Here is a 20,305-nt window from a genome sequence, read left to right as displayed (position 1 = left end):
TCTGAAAAGTCCATTTTGTATAATAGGTCTGCTTTAATCCCCACTTCACACACAGACACACAGCTTAAATGTCCATATTTATCCTGTAGAATCCTCTTGGATGCTGCTGCTCAGGACCCGGCTCGTGTCTCCCTCTTGACCTCATCGTCACGGTAACAAAAGAGGGGAGAGGACACACCCCTGCTTCGATCCCCTCTCTCTCTCTTTCCTCTCTCTCCTTCTCTCCCCTTCTTGCCCCTCCCTTTTCTATCTTGCTCTCTTTCCACTCAACTCTTTCTCTCCCCCCTCCTTTTCTCCCTTTCTCCCCCCTCTCCAATGACTTCTTTTGCCCTCTCTTCTGACCCCCCTCTCTCTCTTCCCACTCTCCCTCACTCTCTTTCTCTCCCCTCTCCCCCTCTTGAACCCGCTGGGTGCATGTCTAATGAAGTAAACTAAGATGGCGGTCGGAGCAGAGGACAGAGATTAGGAGAGGAGGCACAAAGCCTCCTTCACTGGGGCCGAAACTTTAGCCCGGTCCTGCTGCCCGCGCTCGCTCCTGTTGCTCCTGATCCAACATTGCTCCTGTCTCTCCTGATCAAACCTTGCACCTGCCACTGCTGATCCAAGCCTGCACCTGTCGCTAGCACCTGATCCAACCTCTAAACTCAGAGTAAAGACACTTTTACAAACTATTCAAAAGAACTGTACCTGTTTTTATCTGTCTTAAAAAGGAGAAATTACTCTTCACTTCCCTTACAGTGGATATCAGAAGTTTACATACACGATATGAAAGACTTTAGTAAGTAATGAAGAATTGTCCTTCTCTCATTATTCTAGCATTTTGCAAAGACCTAAACCTGACCTAAAACAGGAAAAGTTTAGTATGATTTCATGTCAGACAGTGAGGAAAAAAAGCGCATTATATAGTGTACATAAACTTATGTGTAACTCAGATATTCCTGAACAAAACTAAATACATGTCCTGGTGTTGGTTTTGATTTAATGATAAACTGAAAATACAAGGCGCCTAAAGAGTCTTGTTTAGGGCTGATTGAAGAGACTCTTCTCAGAGTCTGATGAGACGAGGGTCGTGATTATAATTACACCCAAAACAAACGGAAACAGAAAATATAGCTGTGCAACCATTGACTTCCGTTCATTTTAGCAGTTATTTCTTTTATATTGTAACCTTTATTTAACCATGTAAAATGTTTAAGAACTAATTCTCATTTACAAACATGACCTGCTTTGATGCTGGGTGTGTTTTGTCCATGTTCTCATCATTGTGAGACTAATCGGCCCCAAGTCCTGTAGGAGCTGGGGTCTAAAGAATAAAATTACAATGCAAAAACACAGTGGAAATTGGACCCGCTCAAGTGAAAGCAGAGGTTCAGGTTTTGGGAGGAGGAGGTGGAGTTTTCTGCGTCCTGTTCTGCTTCAGATCAGATGGAGTTTAGCAGAAAACTCTCAAACATGGACCGATTCATCAAATAATATCATGACATTGTAAACTGCCCACTGAGCTGAAGGGCAGGTCAGACGTTTATGGTAGAATTGATCTTTTAACTGTCAAAATGCAGATGTTGACATTTGTGGATTTTCTATTCCACAACTGCATTTCAAATAGAGCTGCTAAACTGGGCAGTACCTGGAGAGCTAAAGGTATAACAGGTATCCACACGTCAAACTCCGCCCATGTAGCCAGGCGTTTGTAATCAGAAACACCTGGCTGTGATCAGGGCAGTCATGTGTGATGTTACCAACTACTACAAGTTGCAAAAGCCAGTGAAGCACAAAGCGCAAACTTAGATTTAGATGTTTTTGAGCAGAGAGCTGTGGATTTACCTAGTTTGCGTCACATGTTTAAAAATGGACTATGGAGGGTTGAGTAGTAATATTAAATAGTAAAATAAATAGTAAAAATTATGGTAATACAAAACTAAAGTGTATGTAAGTAAAGCGTTGTAACCAATGAAACCCATGGATAGTTAAATATAATATAACATTTAGTGCAATAAAATGGGATATAAAAACAAGTGCCCATGTATAAAATGAAAACTACTAAAATAGAGATTAAAGCTAACAAAACAGGCAGAAGAATACACCATTTTAAAAACAATATTTAAAATGGTGAGGGTAGACTCCTCTTCAGGTCTCGTGTCCTTCTGGGGCAATTTCAAAGTAACCTTAAAGCTGGAGCGGCAGGATGTGAATTGAGAAATCCTTAATAACTATTATTACAACGACGACAACGACGACAGTATAACATGGAAAGTGCTTTATATGCTTACTTTACTATTCCCTCTTGATTTTATTTAAAAACATTAAAAAGATCCTTGTGACATGTTATGTTTTCTGTAGACTGTCTTCAAATGAAAGAACCCCTTTTTAATGCTTTTTGCTGTTGTCACAATCTTGATGAAACCGTCAAACATTACAAATTTTTGCCATATAATGCTAAGATAAATGCTTAATAAATGACCAGCAACAAATATGACCAATATTTAACAATGATGTGCATAAAAAGACCCCCGTTTGGCCCGCTGTTGCTAGAGTTGCATAACATTACAGCCACAAGTTAGCTAGCGTGAGGCAACAGTTAGTCACTCTCACCTTTGTGTTCAAAATCAAACACGTAAACAGGACCGTGAATGTTTGTATTGATCACAGGCTCCTGAAAATGTGATGTTTAAATCAATTTTGTATTTTTCCTTGAGTTTTCAGACAATCTTAACACTTTTTTAGCAGTGTTTACTAATGTGCGCATTGTGTCACCATGGTAACTGCTGAACATTCCGCCAATATAGATACATGTAGAACACCCCCAGCGATGTCACTGCAAAGTATTCATCTTGCAACGTGTACTGCACAACACACAAGATGTCCAGCAACTGTCAAATCACAGTCTGTATCACTGACCTGTGCACATTGCCATGACATCACCATGTCAACGGGTAAATACAGGCGCGACCGCTGTCATTTATACTCAAATAACTACATATTTGAGGTATTTACAGACAGTGAATCGTCTTTTCACATTCACAGTTGAGCCATTTCAGTTTGTAACTATGGTATAAACACATTTGGAGTTGTACATTCTGCAGTTTTCCTGTGCAGAGTCATAGAATATCCCGACGTGCAGCAGGATTGTTTACTTACATCTCGTTTCTGTGTAACACTGACAATATCCTCCCGCAGCCCCTCCATCACCTCAACCTGCCCCCCTGCCTAACCTCACCCTTTTATTGTTGTTTTCTATGAAATGTAAACCCTGCCAATTATATATAAGCACTTTTAGAATATCATTTGAAAATATCAGCCATTTTTGTGAACAAATAAGACATGATATTGTAACTTCCTAGTGAAGGTGGTGATTGTGTTTTTTGCCCTGTACAGACCTGAGTCTTTTGCTCTATTAAAGCAGACCTATTAAGCAAAATTCGCTTTTCAGACCTTTTAGCCATGTTATAGTTCTTTCTTTTCACCGTTTACTCACCTGAATTTGTTTTTTTTTTGGGGTTGATTCAAATGTTTGAGTAATCTTTAATCACTTCAACCTCTATTTTCATTGCCACCAGTACACGCCCAAAGATCTGTACTAATGTTCTCCAATTTAATTTTTGTAATCAGTAATGTAAAATACGTAGGTTTCGGGAGCGATGTGTAGTAATTTTGGTAGAAAAAAAAAAAAAAAAATCCAGTACTTGCTTATGTGATCTTTTTTTTATTTAAATGGCCCATTTTATGCTATTTTCTCTATGCTATAATGTTGTTTCCTCATCACAAACAGACCCGGAGTTGTGTTTTGTTTCATTCACACACGTTTAACACGCAAATCCTGCATATTTAGGCTGAGTTCTTCTCTCAAACAGAAAACACAGTTCCACCTTGTGATGTCATGTGGTAATACAGGAAGTGCTCCACTGTGTTTTTAAACTCCACACACCTTCACAGCAATTGTTTAGATAATTTCAGCCCTTTTTCATTGTCAATTTCTACTGTACTAAAGATAAAAGGTAGCTGTTAATTGAAAACTACCGCTTCATGAAATCAAAAGGTGGAGCAGAGCATTTTGAGCTTTTTGAGCTTTTTGTCTCTGTCTAGATGTAGCTCGTCCAAGGCTATATCTAGATATAGACAGACTAGATGTAGATAAAGGATTAATCAACCACGTGTGAATGCAACAAAACACTACACATTAACATTATGACATGACTAAAAGCTACAAGCATCAGTTTTGCGTAATATATGACCTTTAACATTATCACTAGTTACTACCAGCTTTTATTTGATGCACATTTTGAAGATTTGGATAAGTAACAGGAGTTGAAAATGCCAAATATCACATTTAAAACCCTTAATTCACATAAAACTTTTATTTGCTTGCCCATGCGCCAATGAGCACAGACCATTGAAAACAATACAACTCCATCGTGGGCTCACCTTCTAGATTCTATTATATGTCCATGGATACACACAAATGGCTAAATAACAGAGAAAGTGCGTCTCTAGTAAAGACAAACCAAACAGACTGTGCATGGTACACCCTCTGGAGGATTACCAGTGTCATGATACTGTTGGTGGCCCTCGTAACCCCGATAATCAATACCTTAAATGGAAACAGGGTTACAGTCACATTTGTTACTTTTCTAATGAAAAATTGTAAATATGCACATTTTATATGGGTGGGGACATAGTTACTGTGGAATAGTCACAATTAGTTGATGAATCATTGCAGCCTTATCAGAGAGGCAGCCACTCCTCTGTCAGTCTGTCCCAGGGCCGCTGTGGTACAGACTGTCACCAGCAGAGAGCGTTAGAGGGAGCGCGATTTGAGACGATTATAAAGCTCATACTAATCTTACCCATTAGAGTGATTACTGTTACATAACCAAACCTAATATTTACCACAGAGCAGACCGGATCACACCAAGACTAAAAGGAGCAGACACACACCACGTCAAATTTAGGACTAAACCAGGACTGAAGCAAGCCTAAACCAGGACTAGAGCAGGACTAGAACAGGACCTAACAAGGACTAGAACAGGACAAACCTCCCTTCAGAAAGCTTTAAGGCAGTGTCCACCAGAAATCTGACCAGAACTGTAGAAGCGGCTTGGATGAGCAGCAAAATATCTTCACTACTACAGCTTTTTGTCCAGTTGACAGATTTAACTTTGGCTTTTACTATGTAATCAGACTACTAAAAGGCAATCTGATTACAGTAATCCCTTTCTTTGTAACTAGCTACAGCCCAACACTATTTGAGAATGTAGTGTCTAGGCTACTTTTACGATGACTCAGTTGGCCTATATAATGCACCACTGCTGCCATAGACAAGAAGTGGACTAAAGTCGCTGGGCCTTTTGAACCTTGTGTGCTTGAGCTCTATTGTGTAGAGTCCTGTGGCCCGCGCTCACACCTGCACAACTGAGGTTGAGGTTGCCGTCATATGCCACTGTTTATTTATATGTCACACAGCAACGGTAAAACAAGGAGGAAATAAGTCCAGAAATATCTCTTCAACAGTGAGGCAGATATGAGTCCTACTGTGATACTCCTCTGTGAGTTTATGGATTAAACAACAGTGTGGAGCAGCGAGGACAACAAGAAACGAGGTGTCATAACTTCTGTCTGTCCACAGTCCTTACTGAAGGTCAACATCAGTTTTGGAGCAGAGTTCATTCACTTTTCCCTCTTATCCTCTATCCTCTCCACACACAAGATGAGTCTTGCAAACATAAATTGCACGTTTGCGTGTACATAAGCAGTGACTTGGCCCATCTCCTCCAACCAGGCCAAAGTTTGAAGTGTGCTGTGCCTGGGCACAGTTCATTTGTACTCAAACTAAATAAACTTGCCATGCTTTAGGGGCTAACCGTGCTTGGGCATGGTTAAGCTGAGCTAAGTGAGAGTGATGTCCCCCATAGTGCTCAGCTCCAGTCAATTGAAGCTCATCGAAGGTATCAGTTATAGGGGTGACTTTTGAGCCAAGTTTCATATTTGGAACACACGATCAGAACTGTTCACTTATCCACAGCAATCCTTTACAATGTGTAACTAAATGCACGTTTGTTTTTGGGGGTTTTTTCCATTTAGGATTTTTTTTAATGCACCTAAAACAGAAAAACGTGCATCCTTACTGTGAGCAAGCTTGCATCTCCACAAACTGACTTATTTGGCCCCCTCTTGTTTGTCTCCATGGAAATGTTTTTAGCTGTAATATTCCAGAGCTGCTCCTGTCTGCTCCTCTGGCTCTGCTCCTCTGGCTCTGCTCCTCTGGCTCTGCTCCTCTGGCTCTGCTCCTCTGGCTCTGCTCCTCTGGCTCTGCTCCTCTGGCTCTGCTGCTCTAGCTTAGCTCCTCTGGCTCTGCTTCTATCTGATGCTGTAGCTTAGCTCTTCTGGCACTGCTCCTGTGGCTCTGATTTAGTCCTACTTTAGTCCTTGATCTTGTTTTGTTCATGAAATAAAATGTGAGACAGACGCTCAGTGGCTGCAACATTCAGGTTTATTGCACAAAGTTTCACCTCCTCGACCACAGAAACACAAAACAGTTGGACTGAATTGGAATTTGTACCTGGATTTGAGTAGATTTGACTTTTTAGAGCAATTTCTTAAACAGATTTCACAGAAGTTTATTTCTTTTGATCCATGGGGTTCAGTGTGTTGAAAAATCTCCATTGCTGCCGTAGCAATTCAAAAGAAAATATCTCATCTTGAAAGGTCAATTGTCCTCAAAATGTAATGTTGTTTCAGCTGGAGTGCACAGGCCTGTATAAGCTTCTTGTTTATAGGCACCATTTTGAGCACTTTTACCAATTCTAAAGATATATTTGGTTTTGAATAGTTAATTACTATGGAAACAACAGTAATAACACCGTAAAAGTACTTTTACTGGAGTAATATTTTTATTGAAGTAACAGTACTCTCACTTGAAAATGTCTTTACTCAACACTGACAGACTCATGTACCTTTGCCACTCACTAATAAAGTTCCAAAGGTTGTGATGTCGTCTGTATAGCCTCTAATCCCTCACTTATATGTTTGGCTTAATCAATTGAAATATGTTTGCACCAGTTAAAATCTGTCAAAACTACTCAAATGAAGTGCCATTCTGAATTTCCACTTCAACAGTTCATTCTCGGGGTGTACCTTTTATAAGTGCTACCTCAAAATGAAGTTCTCCAAATTCACATGGAACCAGTGTGAACCAGTGAAAACATGCAGTCAATGGACTATATCAGAAATTTAAAGCAGAACTCGGTAAATCTTAAATTAACACATTAGAGTTTTTGTGCAACGGTTAACCACCTTGTATTCTGCTGAACTGAACGATTTAAGTGCCTACGGTAAGTTTAACTATTCCAATGATTAAAACAAAGTTAAGATCATGATATTTATTTATTTTTCCCAGTTTGGTCATTTTAGGTTTAAAATTTGTGATGATTTAGAACTATAATTTTCAACATATTTTTCATCTTTTATTGGCAAATTGCTTCTCAATTGGAGAAGAACTATAATATCTACAACAGGTATTATTCCATTAAATTAAGTCAAAATTAGAGAATCATCAAAACCTGTCATACACAGTTGTATGATGTTATAATCAGAGGTGGATAGTACATAGTTTTATTTACTCAGTTACATTAAAAAAAATTGTACTTTTAAGAGTACTTTTCTGTCAGCATACTTTTACTCCTACTTGAGTAATGTTTTTATTGAAGTAACAGTGCTCTTACTTTAGTAAAATAGTTGGTTCTTCTTCCCACTGTGTAGCTTTATGTCGAGAATATGAAATGATTTGAACATTTGTGTTTCTTGCAGTTCCTTCAGATATGATTTATTTTGGCTCATTTTTGTGTCTGTTCTTTGAGAATACCAGATTTTGTGCATTATTTACTGTACTGTTACCTTCAAATTATAAATCAGATTTTACACCCCAACAGTTACTCTTTAAGTTACCTTTACTTGAGTAGTATTTTTCCCAAATACTCTTTCATGTGTTAATTCTTGGACTACTACTTTCCTCCACCTGAGTAATGAATTAATTAATTAAATTCATGAATTTGAAGTAACATTACTTTTACTTGAGTACATTTTTGGCTGCTTTACCCACCTCTGTTACACAGTGTAGAGGCTGTAAAATAACATGATGGCACTGGGCAGAAATACACTGAAGATTCAAGTGAATTACCGAGTTGTGCTTTGAGCTGGTTGTGCCGCTGTGTCCTCTCAGATGTGGAGCACATTAAACTTAACACAGACAGAGGAACATAAGGCAACGATGAGTCGTATCAAAAATAGTCTCTGTTCTACAAAAACGGTACAAAAGTTTTGCGTAGGACCAGAGAAATGTTCATGTTCCTGAGCTCTTGGGCAGACTGGACCTCGCGGTACCCCAGCTGTCCCAGGGCCCTCTGGCACGCGCCCTGGCTGTACTCCACCATGTCAAACGGCAGCTTCTGGCGCCAGCTCTCTGCGTTGGCAGCAGAGTCACGCATTGTGCCGAACTTGTCCTTGGCCTGGGCGTCGTTGGTGGCTCTGGTGTTGACGCGAATCCACTCCTCCACACTTGGAGTCATGGTCAGACCCACAAAGTCGTAGATCTCCTTGGTCTTCTGCAGAGGGTTCCTGGAGAGGTCCTCGTAGCGCACCAGCATGTACCTAGAGGGGAGATGTATCATAATAGGAATTCTATATCCATGCTCTGATTAGTTTGGAGCAGATGGGTATGGTCTGAAAGTGTTCAGTTCTTAGTTCTGTCCTGGTTTAGTCCTGGGTTAGTCCATGTTCTGTCCTGGTTTAGTACCTGCCCTTGAGCCAAGCGGGCCGGCTCAGCGCAGTGGACACAGAGTTGTAGAAGTCGTCGCAGATGGTGGTAAACTGCCGGGTCTCGAGGGTGTGTGGTCTTCGTCCTGTGGCTTGCCAGATGCCCCAGAGCCGGTACAGGTCCCGGAAAGTCTCGATTCTGGAGCTGAGGATCCCCCGAGGGTCCCGCACGAGCTGGATCACTTTAATGTTGAGGCGAGGGTCCTCCAGCAGGGGGCGCAGGTCACCCACCACTGGCACTCGTACCTGCAACAAGAGGAGGATTTAGTACTGGTTCAAACCAAACATTGGGGTCTGGGGTGTCTGGTCTATAGTCAAAATCTGGTGTAACTCGGGTGAAAAAAAAATATTTATTTCTGACTACTGACTGCGTGGACATGGCTTTTTTTCAAACCCAGGGGTATCACAGTTTTAGCTTGCCAGCATCCATTAAAAAAGCTGTGCACTGAACACTGGCCGTGTTCTTGAACATATTTCACTTATAACAACTTAGAATCAGCTCTTCCAGTTTCTCTAGCGGAATCCCAAGGCTTTCCTAGGCCAACCGAGAAACACAGTCCCTCTAGCATGTCCTGGGTCTTCCCTGGGGCCTCCTCCCGATGGAACATGCCCAGAGCACCTCTCCAGGGAGGCATCCAGGAGGCATCCTGAATAGATGCCCGAGCCACCTCAGCTGGCTCCTCTCAACATGGAGGAGCAGCGGCTCTACTCCTAGCCCTTCCCGTGTCACTGAGCTCCTCACCATATCTCTAAGGGGCCGTCCAGCCACTCTGTGAAGGAATCTAATTTCCAACACTCCACAATCATGACGACAACATCACCTGCAAACAGCAAAGATGAGATCCTGTGGTCCCTGACTGGGCCTAGAAATTCTGTCCATAAATACCATGAACAGAATTGGTGACAAAGGGCAGCCCTGGGGGAGTCCAACATGCACTGGGAACAGGTCTTACTGCAGAGAACACAGCTCCTCCTTCTGAAGACGGCTCTCATTCACCATCCAAATTGACAGCTCTGCCTATCAAAGCTAGAAATACCTGCATTTATGAGTTTATTTATTCAATGTTTGATATTCTAGTAACATAACTATATTTAGTAATTCAACGCCATATACAATACTGTATACACATTCATTTATTGTAATGTAATTCAATGTTATTGATAAATAGTCAGGTCTAGAGGGATGGAGCCAGCTCTGTTCTAAACCTTAACCAGAACAGTTATCTTATTTATAACCCTGCTTAAACTTTTAATAACCAATAACAGTTTACCACCGGCTGAACCCACCGTCTTCATGGCCACATGAGGCTTCCCGTGACACGCCTTGGCTGCCAGGGTAAGGTTGAGTGGGTGACACTTCTTCTTGCACTGCCACTCCTCCCACGAGTCGCCAGGTTTGAAGGCCTGACAGACGGGCGGCTGGCACAGGGTCCGGCTGGCACTGTGGCGGAACAGGTTGTCCAGCATGTGGTTGGTTGGGGCAGGGCGGATATAGCTCTCCAGGGCGTAGAGGTCGCACTGGAACAGGCTCCACAGGAGGTCACGACTGGCCCCCAGCATCACCTGAGAGTCAGGGAGGGAGCAACAAATGATCACCACTTAAGGCAGACCTATTATGTACAATCGACTTTTAATCATGCAGTTGTTTCCCCAACTACTCAACCGAAGTTGTATTTTGAGTGATATATGCATGTTTCTTTAATTGCTTATTTTGCCATTTTGCTGATCAACCCTCATTTTGGCCACCACCGGCATATGCTCACTCCTCCTGTATTTGGATCACTCTCCAATTTAATTTTCTTATTTGGTGATATGCATAGAATTTTACAGTGGCGTGTGGTCATTTTGGTACAAATAAAAAAAAATTAACGGCTAGCAACCAAAGAACCAATCAGGACTAAGGCTGTTAAAGGTACTGCCCCTACCTGCTCACACCGCAGGTTTAGCAGGAGGTGGGCACTTAGCAACACTGTCAAGCAAACGTGTTGCTAACGCTAGCAGGAGCGACCTCGAGGAAAGAAGGTGCCTCATTGGTCTGTTATTAATATTCATGTCTTGATGCACGGGCAATGGTTTTTCAATAGAAAGTGAATTGGAGCTGGAAGTGTGCCCATGCACCCATGGAACGCAGCAGCTAGCAGGTTAGCTATGTCCATTCATATTTACAGTCTGTTGTCTCAGGGCAGGTGTGGCAGTTGTGTCTTACCTGTCGGTCGGAGGGCAGGTGGATGCGCGGGATGATAGAGGCCTGGACGTGGTAGAGTGGCTCAAACAGGTAGAAGACGTCTGGGTGCTGGTTCAGGAGCTGCCCAATGAAGGTGGAGCCACAGCGGGTGGTGGTCAGAAGCAGCACCTGCGTCCTGCGTGTGGAGTTAGACAGGCGCTCATCATCGCAGCCGCCTCTGCCCGAATAAAAAGTCATTCAGAGACTTTCACTCTATGCAGATGTTTGACCTGGTTTGTGGTTAAAATGGGACTTGACACCTAAACTCTAGCCACAATGACATTTTAAATAGCGCTGCTAAACTGAAGAGTCTGGAGGACTAAAGAGGAAACTGGTCTAACAGATATCCACACTTCGGCTCTGCAACCAGGTGTTTGTGATCAGAAACACCTGGCTGTAATAGAACTAGAAATAGCAGAGGTTTAAATTTAGGGATTTTTGACCAGACGGTTGCATTAAAATAGACAGTAGACAATGCTATTCAAACGCCATCTACACATATATACAGTTTAGAAGTGAAACAATTTTGGGCATTTAGTAGGATTTAGTATTTAGTTCCACTTCAATGTTTCTGTAATTACTGGGCCTATCCACATGAAGTAAAAACTGGTACAAAGTTCAACATCTTAACTCAGGTGAAATGATTTTCTAGTGGTGTTGTGTGAGGATACAACACAGTCAGCCAATATAATTACAGAAAATGTTTCCATCTGACTTACCTCAATTATCCACCACGATGAGTTTATAAGAGCTTTTCACAACTCTCAGAGGTGAGAGAAGCGTTTACAGTGAAAGTTAGCACCTCCTGATTATGGACAATAAAACTGTGGACTTATTTTGACCTTAAGAGCAGCTTATACAATACATCTTTCCTGATGAGACAGATTTTGCTCAAGTACATGAAAAAAGTATTTGGAACAGTTCCTTTAAGATATAAAATACCAAATGTAATTTGTGCAAAAGTATTTTTAAATCTGAAATAAACAGTTTAAGTGGCCCTTGCTCACCTCAGCTCCTCGCGCTCGTAGACTGGGTCAGCAGAGAAAGGGACAGAGCTGCTGTTCGAGTGGGCGGGGCAGAGCAGGTAGGAGGTGGAGGTCAAAGTTCGTATGGCCGTGTACTGGATGGCCACTGACGCCAATGCCAAGAGAACCACAGACTTCCACGAACACTGCATGACTTCAGACCAGCAGCACCTTGCTCAAGGGTCAGGGCAGGCGCATATCCAGACTTCAGACCAGCAGCTCGGCATTGTTCAGGGTTTAGTCCTGAGGAAGTGCATTGCTCAAAGGCAAAGGCAGGAGTCCAGGTCAGGGTCCATGCCAGGCCTCTCCTGTCGACAGAACACAGCAGAGATTTAGAGAACAGTTCTGTTTAGACCTGGTTAGACCTTATTTGGACTTGGTTCAGTCTTTCTTTAAATAGGGGATATTACGTTGAATTGACTTTTTGGAGTTTTCTACAATGTTATAACATTGTCCCCTCTTCAAAAACATGCATGAAGTAGTTTTATACTTCAATTTTATACTTAAACTAAATTATATCTGAAGGAGCGACACAAGAAACACTAATTTTTAAATCATTTCCTACTGCCCATGTAAAGCTTTTGTCACTTGTAGATGAGCTGTGTGTTTCCTTCTCTCATTGTTCTGAGGAAATTAAAATTACATTAAAATGAGTTGAACAGAATTATATGAGAATGAGTGGCTTTCGCCTTGTATCAGTGCGATTTCCTGCTTTGATTCCCAGATGTCTGCATGTTCTCCCTGAGTTATTGGACACTTTAAAGTGATAGGCTGAACGACTCATTTTACTAAAACAAAGTCAAGATGATTTCCATAACTATTATCTAATAATCATGTGGTACACTGGACCAAAACTGAGCCTGGATTTAAACATTGTCAAAGTAGAGGCCTGTCTCACATCTTCAGGAAGACTGTTCCAGGTTTTAGCTGCATAAAACTGAAACGCTGATTCCCCATGTTTAGTCCTGACTCTGGGCACCAGCAGGAGGCCAGTCCTGAAGTGTGAGATGGTTCATATGGCAGATGTATACATCTCCCACATGTTAGATGTAGGAGATGTACTTTAGTGCTTGGCCTTATAGAGACTTGTTCACTAGCAGAACTGATTTAAAGTCTATTCTCTGAGCCACAGGAGCCAGTGCAGAGACCTGAGTGCAGGACTTATGTGCTCGTACTTCCTGGTTCTAGTCAGGACCTGAGCACAATCGTCTAACCTACTGAGGACAAATTCATGGATAAGGCTCTCCAAGACTTGTTTTGACAGTATATCTTTGATTTTTGCAGTGTTTTTAAATGATCCCTGGGGCACCCCACGGGTCAGGGACATTTTATCTGAGACACATTTTCCAATTTCAATAAAGTACGTCCTGTCTCTTCAGTTATTGCAGAACCACAGATGCCCACCCAGTCCTCTTGTTTTCTACTTTTATTCAAAGAGTGACGCTTAATTGATGTAAAATAATGATTATATGATGAACTATCCTATCAAACCAAGGAATAGTTAGAAAAATATATTCATCTGTCAAATGCACTAAAGGCCTGTGCCAGTGCTTTGTCACTCACTGCCTCACATGAGTGAACATACAGACCCAGAAAATGTATTATTGATGACAAATGGATTTCAGCACAATTTTATTTCTATTATTTATAACGGCACAGTATAAAACAGAGCATCCACAAAGGTGTTTCCTGTTTTTCAGAGGTGAGATTTGCAAACTAGGATTGTCAAAAGTATCAGTAGCTGTATAAGAACAGGTATAAGACACATAGACTAGTATACACCCATAGAGCACTATGGAACCTGCCTGGACGACTGAGGGATTACACAGATATAAGGCCACATGGGAATAAAAAAGTACTTTACTAGCATTTAAGATTATGTTGTCTAAATTAAGGGAGTTTTTATTATCATTGTGGTATCGAGTCTATTCATTCGTATCAAAATGAACTTTAAAATTTTTATGACATGACAGCTGTGGCTGGTCCACCCCTTTTGATATAACGTGTTGTGGGTTCAGAAGTTTTACTGTGTCATAGAAAAATGACAAGCTGCTCTGAGTTGAGAGATCGAACAAATTGATACTTTGCAGTTGATGTCATCATCATTCCCTGTTGGTGAGATGCTAACTGTAAGCACAGAAGAAGATTTGTTACTCAAGTTAGACTTTAATGTCAGCTTTATTTGAGCACAATCTGACCATAAAGAACTGACATAGCCTGAACTACAATAGCTGAGCTGTTAAACAAGCCCCTCTCAAATAACATTACAGTCACAAGCAAGCTACCATCAGCCTGTTAGTCACTCACAGTTAGTCCTGTTTTGTTGAAAATCAAACATGTAAACAGGATCGTGAATGCTTGTATTAATCACATGCTCCTGAAAATGTGTTACTTAAATCCATTTTGTATTTTTTGTAAGTTTTCAGACTGAAAGCTCTGCTCTGAGGGCAAAACAAACTCACAGCAGCACAGGTACATAAATCAAACAGTAAGAAAATATCTGATTTGGTGGAATTTGATGGAACTCCCTAAAAGCTCAGCATTTTGTCCGGGGGCAGAACTTAACAATCAGATCTTAGACCCGAGACCAGACTTGAGACCAAACAAAAGATCGGACCAGAGACCAGAGACCAGAGAACAGACCTGAGACCAGACCAGAGGCCAGACCTGAGATCAGACCTGAGCCTAGACAGAGACCAGACCAGAGACGAGACCAATGACCTGAGACCAGACCTGAGACAAGAGCAAAGACCAGATCAAAGACCTGCAACCTGACCTAAAACCAGACCTGAGACCAGATATATTTATATTTTCTGAAACCTGGCTATAACATAAGAAAGTGACAATTAAATCAACATTGAAAATTACAAAGTCTTTCGTTGTGACAGGCAATCTAAAGGAGGTGGTGTTGCCATGTATGTCAAAGATCACCTTGTCTGTGGACCTTTTGTTCTCCTGCTCAAAGTCTTGTTTGTCTAGCTTGAAAATCTGTTCCTGCCTGTTAGTTATGCAAATGATCCTGATAAAACATTGGCTTTTGCTGGTATTTATCGTGCCTCATCAGCACCTAAAGCTGCTCTTAATGGTCTGTTCATGATGCTTTCTAAACTGGAAAATTATGAGCTCATAATAATTGTTGGGCGATATAAATATTAACTGGCTGGAGAAAGAGCCCGAAACACACAATTAATCTTTATTCTGACTAGACCTGTGGCTAAAATTTAAACAAAGGCAAACTCATTGATATAATCTTAACAAACAAACCCCATCATTATGAAGGGCTAGACTGGATCAGATCTGAGTCAGGAGCCTGGTCTGGAGTAATGTGATAGAGGGAACCTACCCAGACTCAGGGAGAGCATGCAAACTCCAGTAAGATCTGAAAAGCAAACCTGGGACCAAATGCAGAGAGGTATAACAACACAAAAGAAGGGAAAATGACAGCCAGGCACCTTCCCAGGCCAAACCAGCACTAAACCAGGTCTAAACCAGAGCTAAACCAGGACTAGACCAGAACTAAACCAGGTCTAAACCTGCACTAAACCAGGACTAAACCAGGGCTAAACCAGGACTAAACCAGGACTAAACCAGCACTAAACCAGGACTAAACCAGGACTAAACCTGCACTAAACCAGGACTAACCCTGGACTAAACTGGACTAAACAAGAACTAAACCAGCACTAAAACGGCACTAAATCAGGACTAGACCAGGACTAGACAAGCACTATATCAGGACTAAACCAGCACTAAACCAGGACTAAACCAGGACTACACCAGCACTAAACCAGGACTAAACCAGGACTAAACCTGCACTAAACCAGGACTAACCCTGGACTAAACTGGACTAAACAAGAACTAAACCAGCACTAAAACGGCACTAAATCAGGACTAGACCAGGACTAGACAAGCACTATATCAGGACTAAACCAGCACTAAACCAGGACTAAACCAGGACTAAACGAGAACTAATCCAGGACTAAACCAGTACTAAACAAGAACTAAACAAAGACTAAACTAGAACTAAACCAGAACTAAACCAGGACTAGACCAGGAGTAAAACATGTCTCAATCAGGACTAAACTAGGACTAAACCAGGACTAAACCAGTGCTAAACCAGGATTAATCCAAGACTAAACCAGGTCTAAACCAGCACTAAACAAGGACTAAACCAGGACTAAATCAGCACTAAACTGGAAGTAAACCAGGACTAACCAGGTCTAAGCTAGGACCAAATCAGCATTAAACCAGGACTAAACCAGAACTAAACTAGGACTAAATCAAGGCTAAACCAGGACTAAACCAGGAATAAACCAAGGCTAAACCAGGACTAAACCAGCACTAAACCAGCACTAAACCAGGACTAAACCAGGTCTAATCCAGGACTAAAAAAAGGTCTAAACCAGGTCTAAACCAGGACTAAACCAGGTCTAAACCGGAATAAAACCAGGCCTAAACCAGGTCCAAGCCAGGTCTAAACTGGGTGTAAACCAGGTCTAAATTTGAACCTCAGGTTCAGGTTCTTGCTAATCCCCAGAGGCCAGTGAAGGTCATGTGGAGGGCAGAGATGCTGAGGCTAATCGCTGTGGAATGTTTCATATCAGAGGTCTAGACCGGGCCAAAATCCAAGACCAAATTTGAATCTGAGTCTTGGTCTAAAATAGTCCTCTTTTAGTTCAAGCTTAGTCCAGCCTCTCGAACATCACACCAGGATACAGCTCGGAAAAAGTGCTGTCAAAGCTAAAAAATGAAATAAACCAGGACTAACGTAGGACTAAACTAGACCCCAACCAGAAGGACACTAAAACCAGGATAAACCAGGACAAAACCAGGAATAAGCCTGGACCAAACCAGGATTTTAATGTTGTTTTTGTTTTTTTGTTTTTTTTTGTAATTCATAAAGTTGATTCTTCACCATAAACCTAGAGTGGTTTCCTTCTCATTGATATAGGACTAAAGTAGAACTAAACCCAGAGTAAACCAAGACCTTTGCTGTTTGGGTGTTCATTGAAAAAAACAACATACTGATTATAATTTAAAGATGTCCTTTTGTCACAGGCTGTTTAGTTTAATGATCGAAACAAATGAATGTGTCTGTAGTTTTCTAATGACCCCAAGTCACATACTAAAGCATTTCTATGTCATCAGAATATTTAGAAACAAAATTTGTTAAAAGGTAAACCAAAAATATAACCAGGACTAAATCAGGATTTACTGAGATTACATGGGGCTGAAGCTGCAAAACCAGGACTAAACAGCACTAAACCAGGATTCACCCAGAGTTGACCCAGGATTTATCAGGATGACACTGGGGCTGAAGGTGCAAAACCAGGACTAAACTAGGACTAAACCAGGATTAAAACAGAACTAAGACAGGATTACAGTGGGTCGAAGCTGCAAAACCAGATCTAAACCAGGACTAAGCACGGACTTAACCAGGATCGAACCAGGATTTCTGAGGATTACACTGGGGCTGAAGCTGCAAAAGCGGGACTAAACAGGACTAAACCGGGATTTACCAAGATTAAACTGCACCTGAAACTGCAACACCAGAACTAAACCATGACTACAGCGAGACTAAACCAGGATTTACCACGGACTGAACCAGGATTTATCACAATTACATTGGGTCTGAAGTTGCAAAACCAGGACTAAACTAAGACTAAACCAGGATTAAACCAAGATTTACCAGGATTACACTTGGGCCGAAGCTGCAAAACCAGATCTAAACCGGGACTTAACCCGGATCGAACCAGGATTTCCCAGAATAACACTGGGGCTGAAGCTGCAAAACCGGGACTACACTGGGACTAAACCAGGTCTAAACCAGATCTTAACCAGCACGAAAGCCTGGCAGAGGTACCATTGTTCTATTTATCGTAACTTTGAATAAAAATAAACCACCTCCACGTTAGAAAAAAGTAATTCAGTGTGCCATAACTATATAGTGTATTATTAAACCCAAACCTAACGACCATTGGCTCTTCGCGCAGACGCAGTTTGGATGAACCCACGGAATATAAAAACACGGCCTACATCCCAAGAGGCGCGCGCACGGAGCACCTGTTTCCAAACGCCTCGTGCCCTTGTCGGACGCGCGCGGGAGAATGTGCGTGAGGGCGTGCGTGAGGACCCAGGCACGGTGCTGCTGGAGATAGTGGACCTGGTTCAGACTTGGTCCAGACCTGGTTTAATCTTGCCCTGTTTAAATTCTGATTTGGTCCTGGTTTTGAAGCTTTGGCCCCAGTGAAATCCTGCTGGTTTAGTTTTTTTTATTTTTTTATTTATTTTATCTTTTATCTAATACTGTTTATAAATATATAGGTTACTTTTTCCAACCTCTCCTTGACCACACATACATTTAAAAGCGAATTTGAGATTAATATTAATAAATCCTGTCTGTTTTGGTTAGATCCGAGCCTAGTTCTGTTTGCATCACAGGTTAATCAAGGTTTAATTCTGGTTTGGTCCTGGTATAGTCTGCGCACGGTACTGGAGATGGCCTGTCCTTACAAACCGCATCCACACACACCGGGCCGCGCTCTGAACCAAGCCGGGTCGAGGCGCTTCAAATCTGGGACACGAATCCGCTGTGGCGCGCAGTGATGGATGCAGCCTCTGACATCCAGCGCATTTCTACATCCCTCTACTCCGGGTTTAGACCCTGTTTGGACCTGGTTTGGACTTGGGTATATCTGCTTTTGTCCTTCAAAGTCCTGGTTTGTCCAGACTCTTGCTTAAGACCTGTTATAGGCTAATCTTGCCCTGATTTTGTCTTGGTTTTGCCCCGGCTTAGTCCTGGTTTAATACTGGTTTAGTCCTGGTCTAGTCTTGGTTTTGTCCTTGCTTTTGTCCTGACGTAGTGCTGGTTTAGCCCTGTTTTAATCCAGGTTTTGTTCTGCTTGGTCCAATATTCAGTCCTGGTTTAGTCCTAGTTCAGTCCTGGTTCAGGCCCGGTCCCCTCAGACTGCAGCACCGGTCACATATTTGCAGTGTTTCCCGTGATGAAGAGCCGTGGCGAGCATCCGCTCCCATTTATCCGATATTCTGTCCACACATGTGCACGCCCCCGAGCCTCAGCCCCCCCTCCGCTCCCCGCTCTGCTGTGCTCTGCGCCGGTGAGGAGAGCCAGACAACACCGCTCCACACGTACCTTTCCACAGACGCGCTCCATGGTGGTCCTCCCGAACGCTACCCCGATTCAGGCTCCGTGCCCGTCATCTCCGGTGCGCTCGGGCTGCAGTCATGCTGGAGGAGGACGGAGGGCAGACAGCGGGCGGTCAGAGGGATGTGAAGCCGAGGAGGAGCGCTGTCTCTCGGTCTGATTCCCTGCGCAGGCTCCGTGGAGTTTGCGGGATGCGGGGAGAGCGACAGACGAGCTTTAATGCCACCCGAAGTCTCCCCTCCCCCGCCCCTCCTCATCCCCGCCACCACAACGGGCACCAGCACACATGCACCCGCACACACGCACGGTCACGCGCATCATCCACACGGGAACAGCGCGTGCGCGTCACATCAGCCGCTGGAGGCGCGTTACCCGAGGCGCTCCTCAGAAAAGACACAAGAACGTCCATAGAAGCAGTGGAATTACACGCGCTTTAGGCCTATGGATGAGGGCGGGTCTGTAGTCTGTTCTATAGGCTACGGATATAGTTTGTAAATTAATTTTATTTCTATAAATTTTTTTTCCTATTTCTATGTAACTGCAAAATCGACTTTTCAGAGCTTTTAACCATGTTTCCTTCTCACTGCCTTTTGGAGTCATGCATGTTTGAGCTCTATGTGATGTGCAGCTATCCACAGGAGGGGTCGACAGCATGCAGCGCTTTGTTGTGATGACGTTTATGGCGACGTCAGCTCCCATTGGGCGCCCCACGTAGAAATCAGCGGACTTGTTTCTTTTATTACATTATTTTAGATGAATATTGCAGTGTCAAATGTGCAAATTATGACAAAATGATCCACGAGTGTCATCGATTATAACTATAAAGCACACACAAACACTGTAGAGCTTCTCATATATAAAATTACAGTCACAAGCAGCAGTGCAAAAGAGCCCATGTTATCCCAAGTTTCAAAGTAATATAACCACTTATTGACTTCATTATAGAAAGTGAAATTTGGCACAGTGACTCTTTAGGTCGTCTCGGGGGGTCAAAGTTGTATTTTGCACTGTGTTACCATGGTGATGCCTCATAAACCCGTGTTCTTCCATTTTAGTGCATCAGCGCTTCCAATGTGTGCTGACATT

The 20,305-nt window shown here is 42.4% G+C and overlaps 1 protein-coding gene across 1 annotated transcript; it reads right to left on the bottom strand.

Moving 5' to 3' along the window:
- Positions 1-6,470: 6,470 nt before the first annotated feature.
- On the bottom strand, positions 6,471-19,458 carry chst1 (carbohydrate (keratan sulfate Gal-6) sulfotransferase 1). The gene is made up of 6 exons (XM_055221003.1): positions 19,208-19,458; positions 12,040-12,365; positions 11,015-11,210; positions 10,096-10,371; positions 8,789-9,054; positions 6,471-8,643 (listed from the first exon to the last, which is right to left on the bottom strand). Exons 2-6 carry the CDS (start codon positions 12,207-12,209, stop codon positions 8,292-8,294), a joined length of 1,260 nt encoding a protein of 419 aa, XP_055076978.1. The 5' UTR covers positions 12,210-12,365; positions 19,208-19,458; the 3' UTR covers positions 6,471-8,291.
- Between the last annotated feature and the right edge of the window lie 847 nt (positions 19,459-20,305).

The sequence above is a fragment of the Periophthalmus magnuspinnatus genome, chromosome 3, assembly GCF_009829125.3.
Source record: "Periophthalmus magnuspinnatus isolate fPerMag1 chromosome 3, fPerMag1.2.pri, whole genome shotgun sequence".
Classification (NCBI taxonomy): Eukaryota; Metazoa; Chordata; class Actinopteri; order Gobiiformes; family Gobiidae; genus Periophthalmus; species Periophthalmus magnuspinnatus.
Note: the sequence above shows the minus strand (reverse complement) of the source record. Positions and strands in the feature narration are given on the sequence as shown.

Coding starts and splice junctions, on each gene's coding strand:
- chst1 (XM_055221003.1), bottom strand. CDS start 12,209: ATGCAGTGTTCGTGGAAGTCTGTGGTTCTCTTGGCATTGGCGTCAGTG. Junction 11,211..12,039: donor TACGAGCGCGAGGAGCTGAG/GTGAGCAAGGGC, acceptor TTATTCGGGCAG/AGGCGGCTGCGATGATGAGC. Junction 8,644..8,788: donor CCCGCTTGGCTCAAGGGCAG/GTACTAAACCAG, acceptor TCTCCCCTCTAG/GTACATGCTGGTGCGCTACG.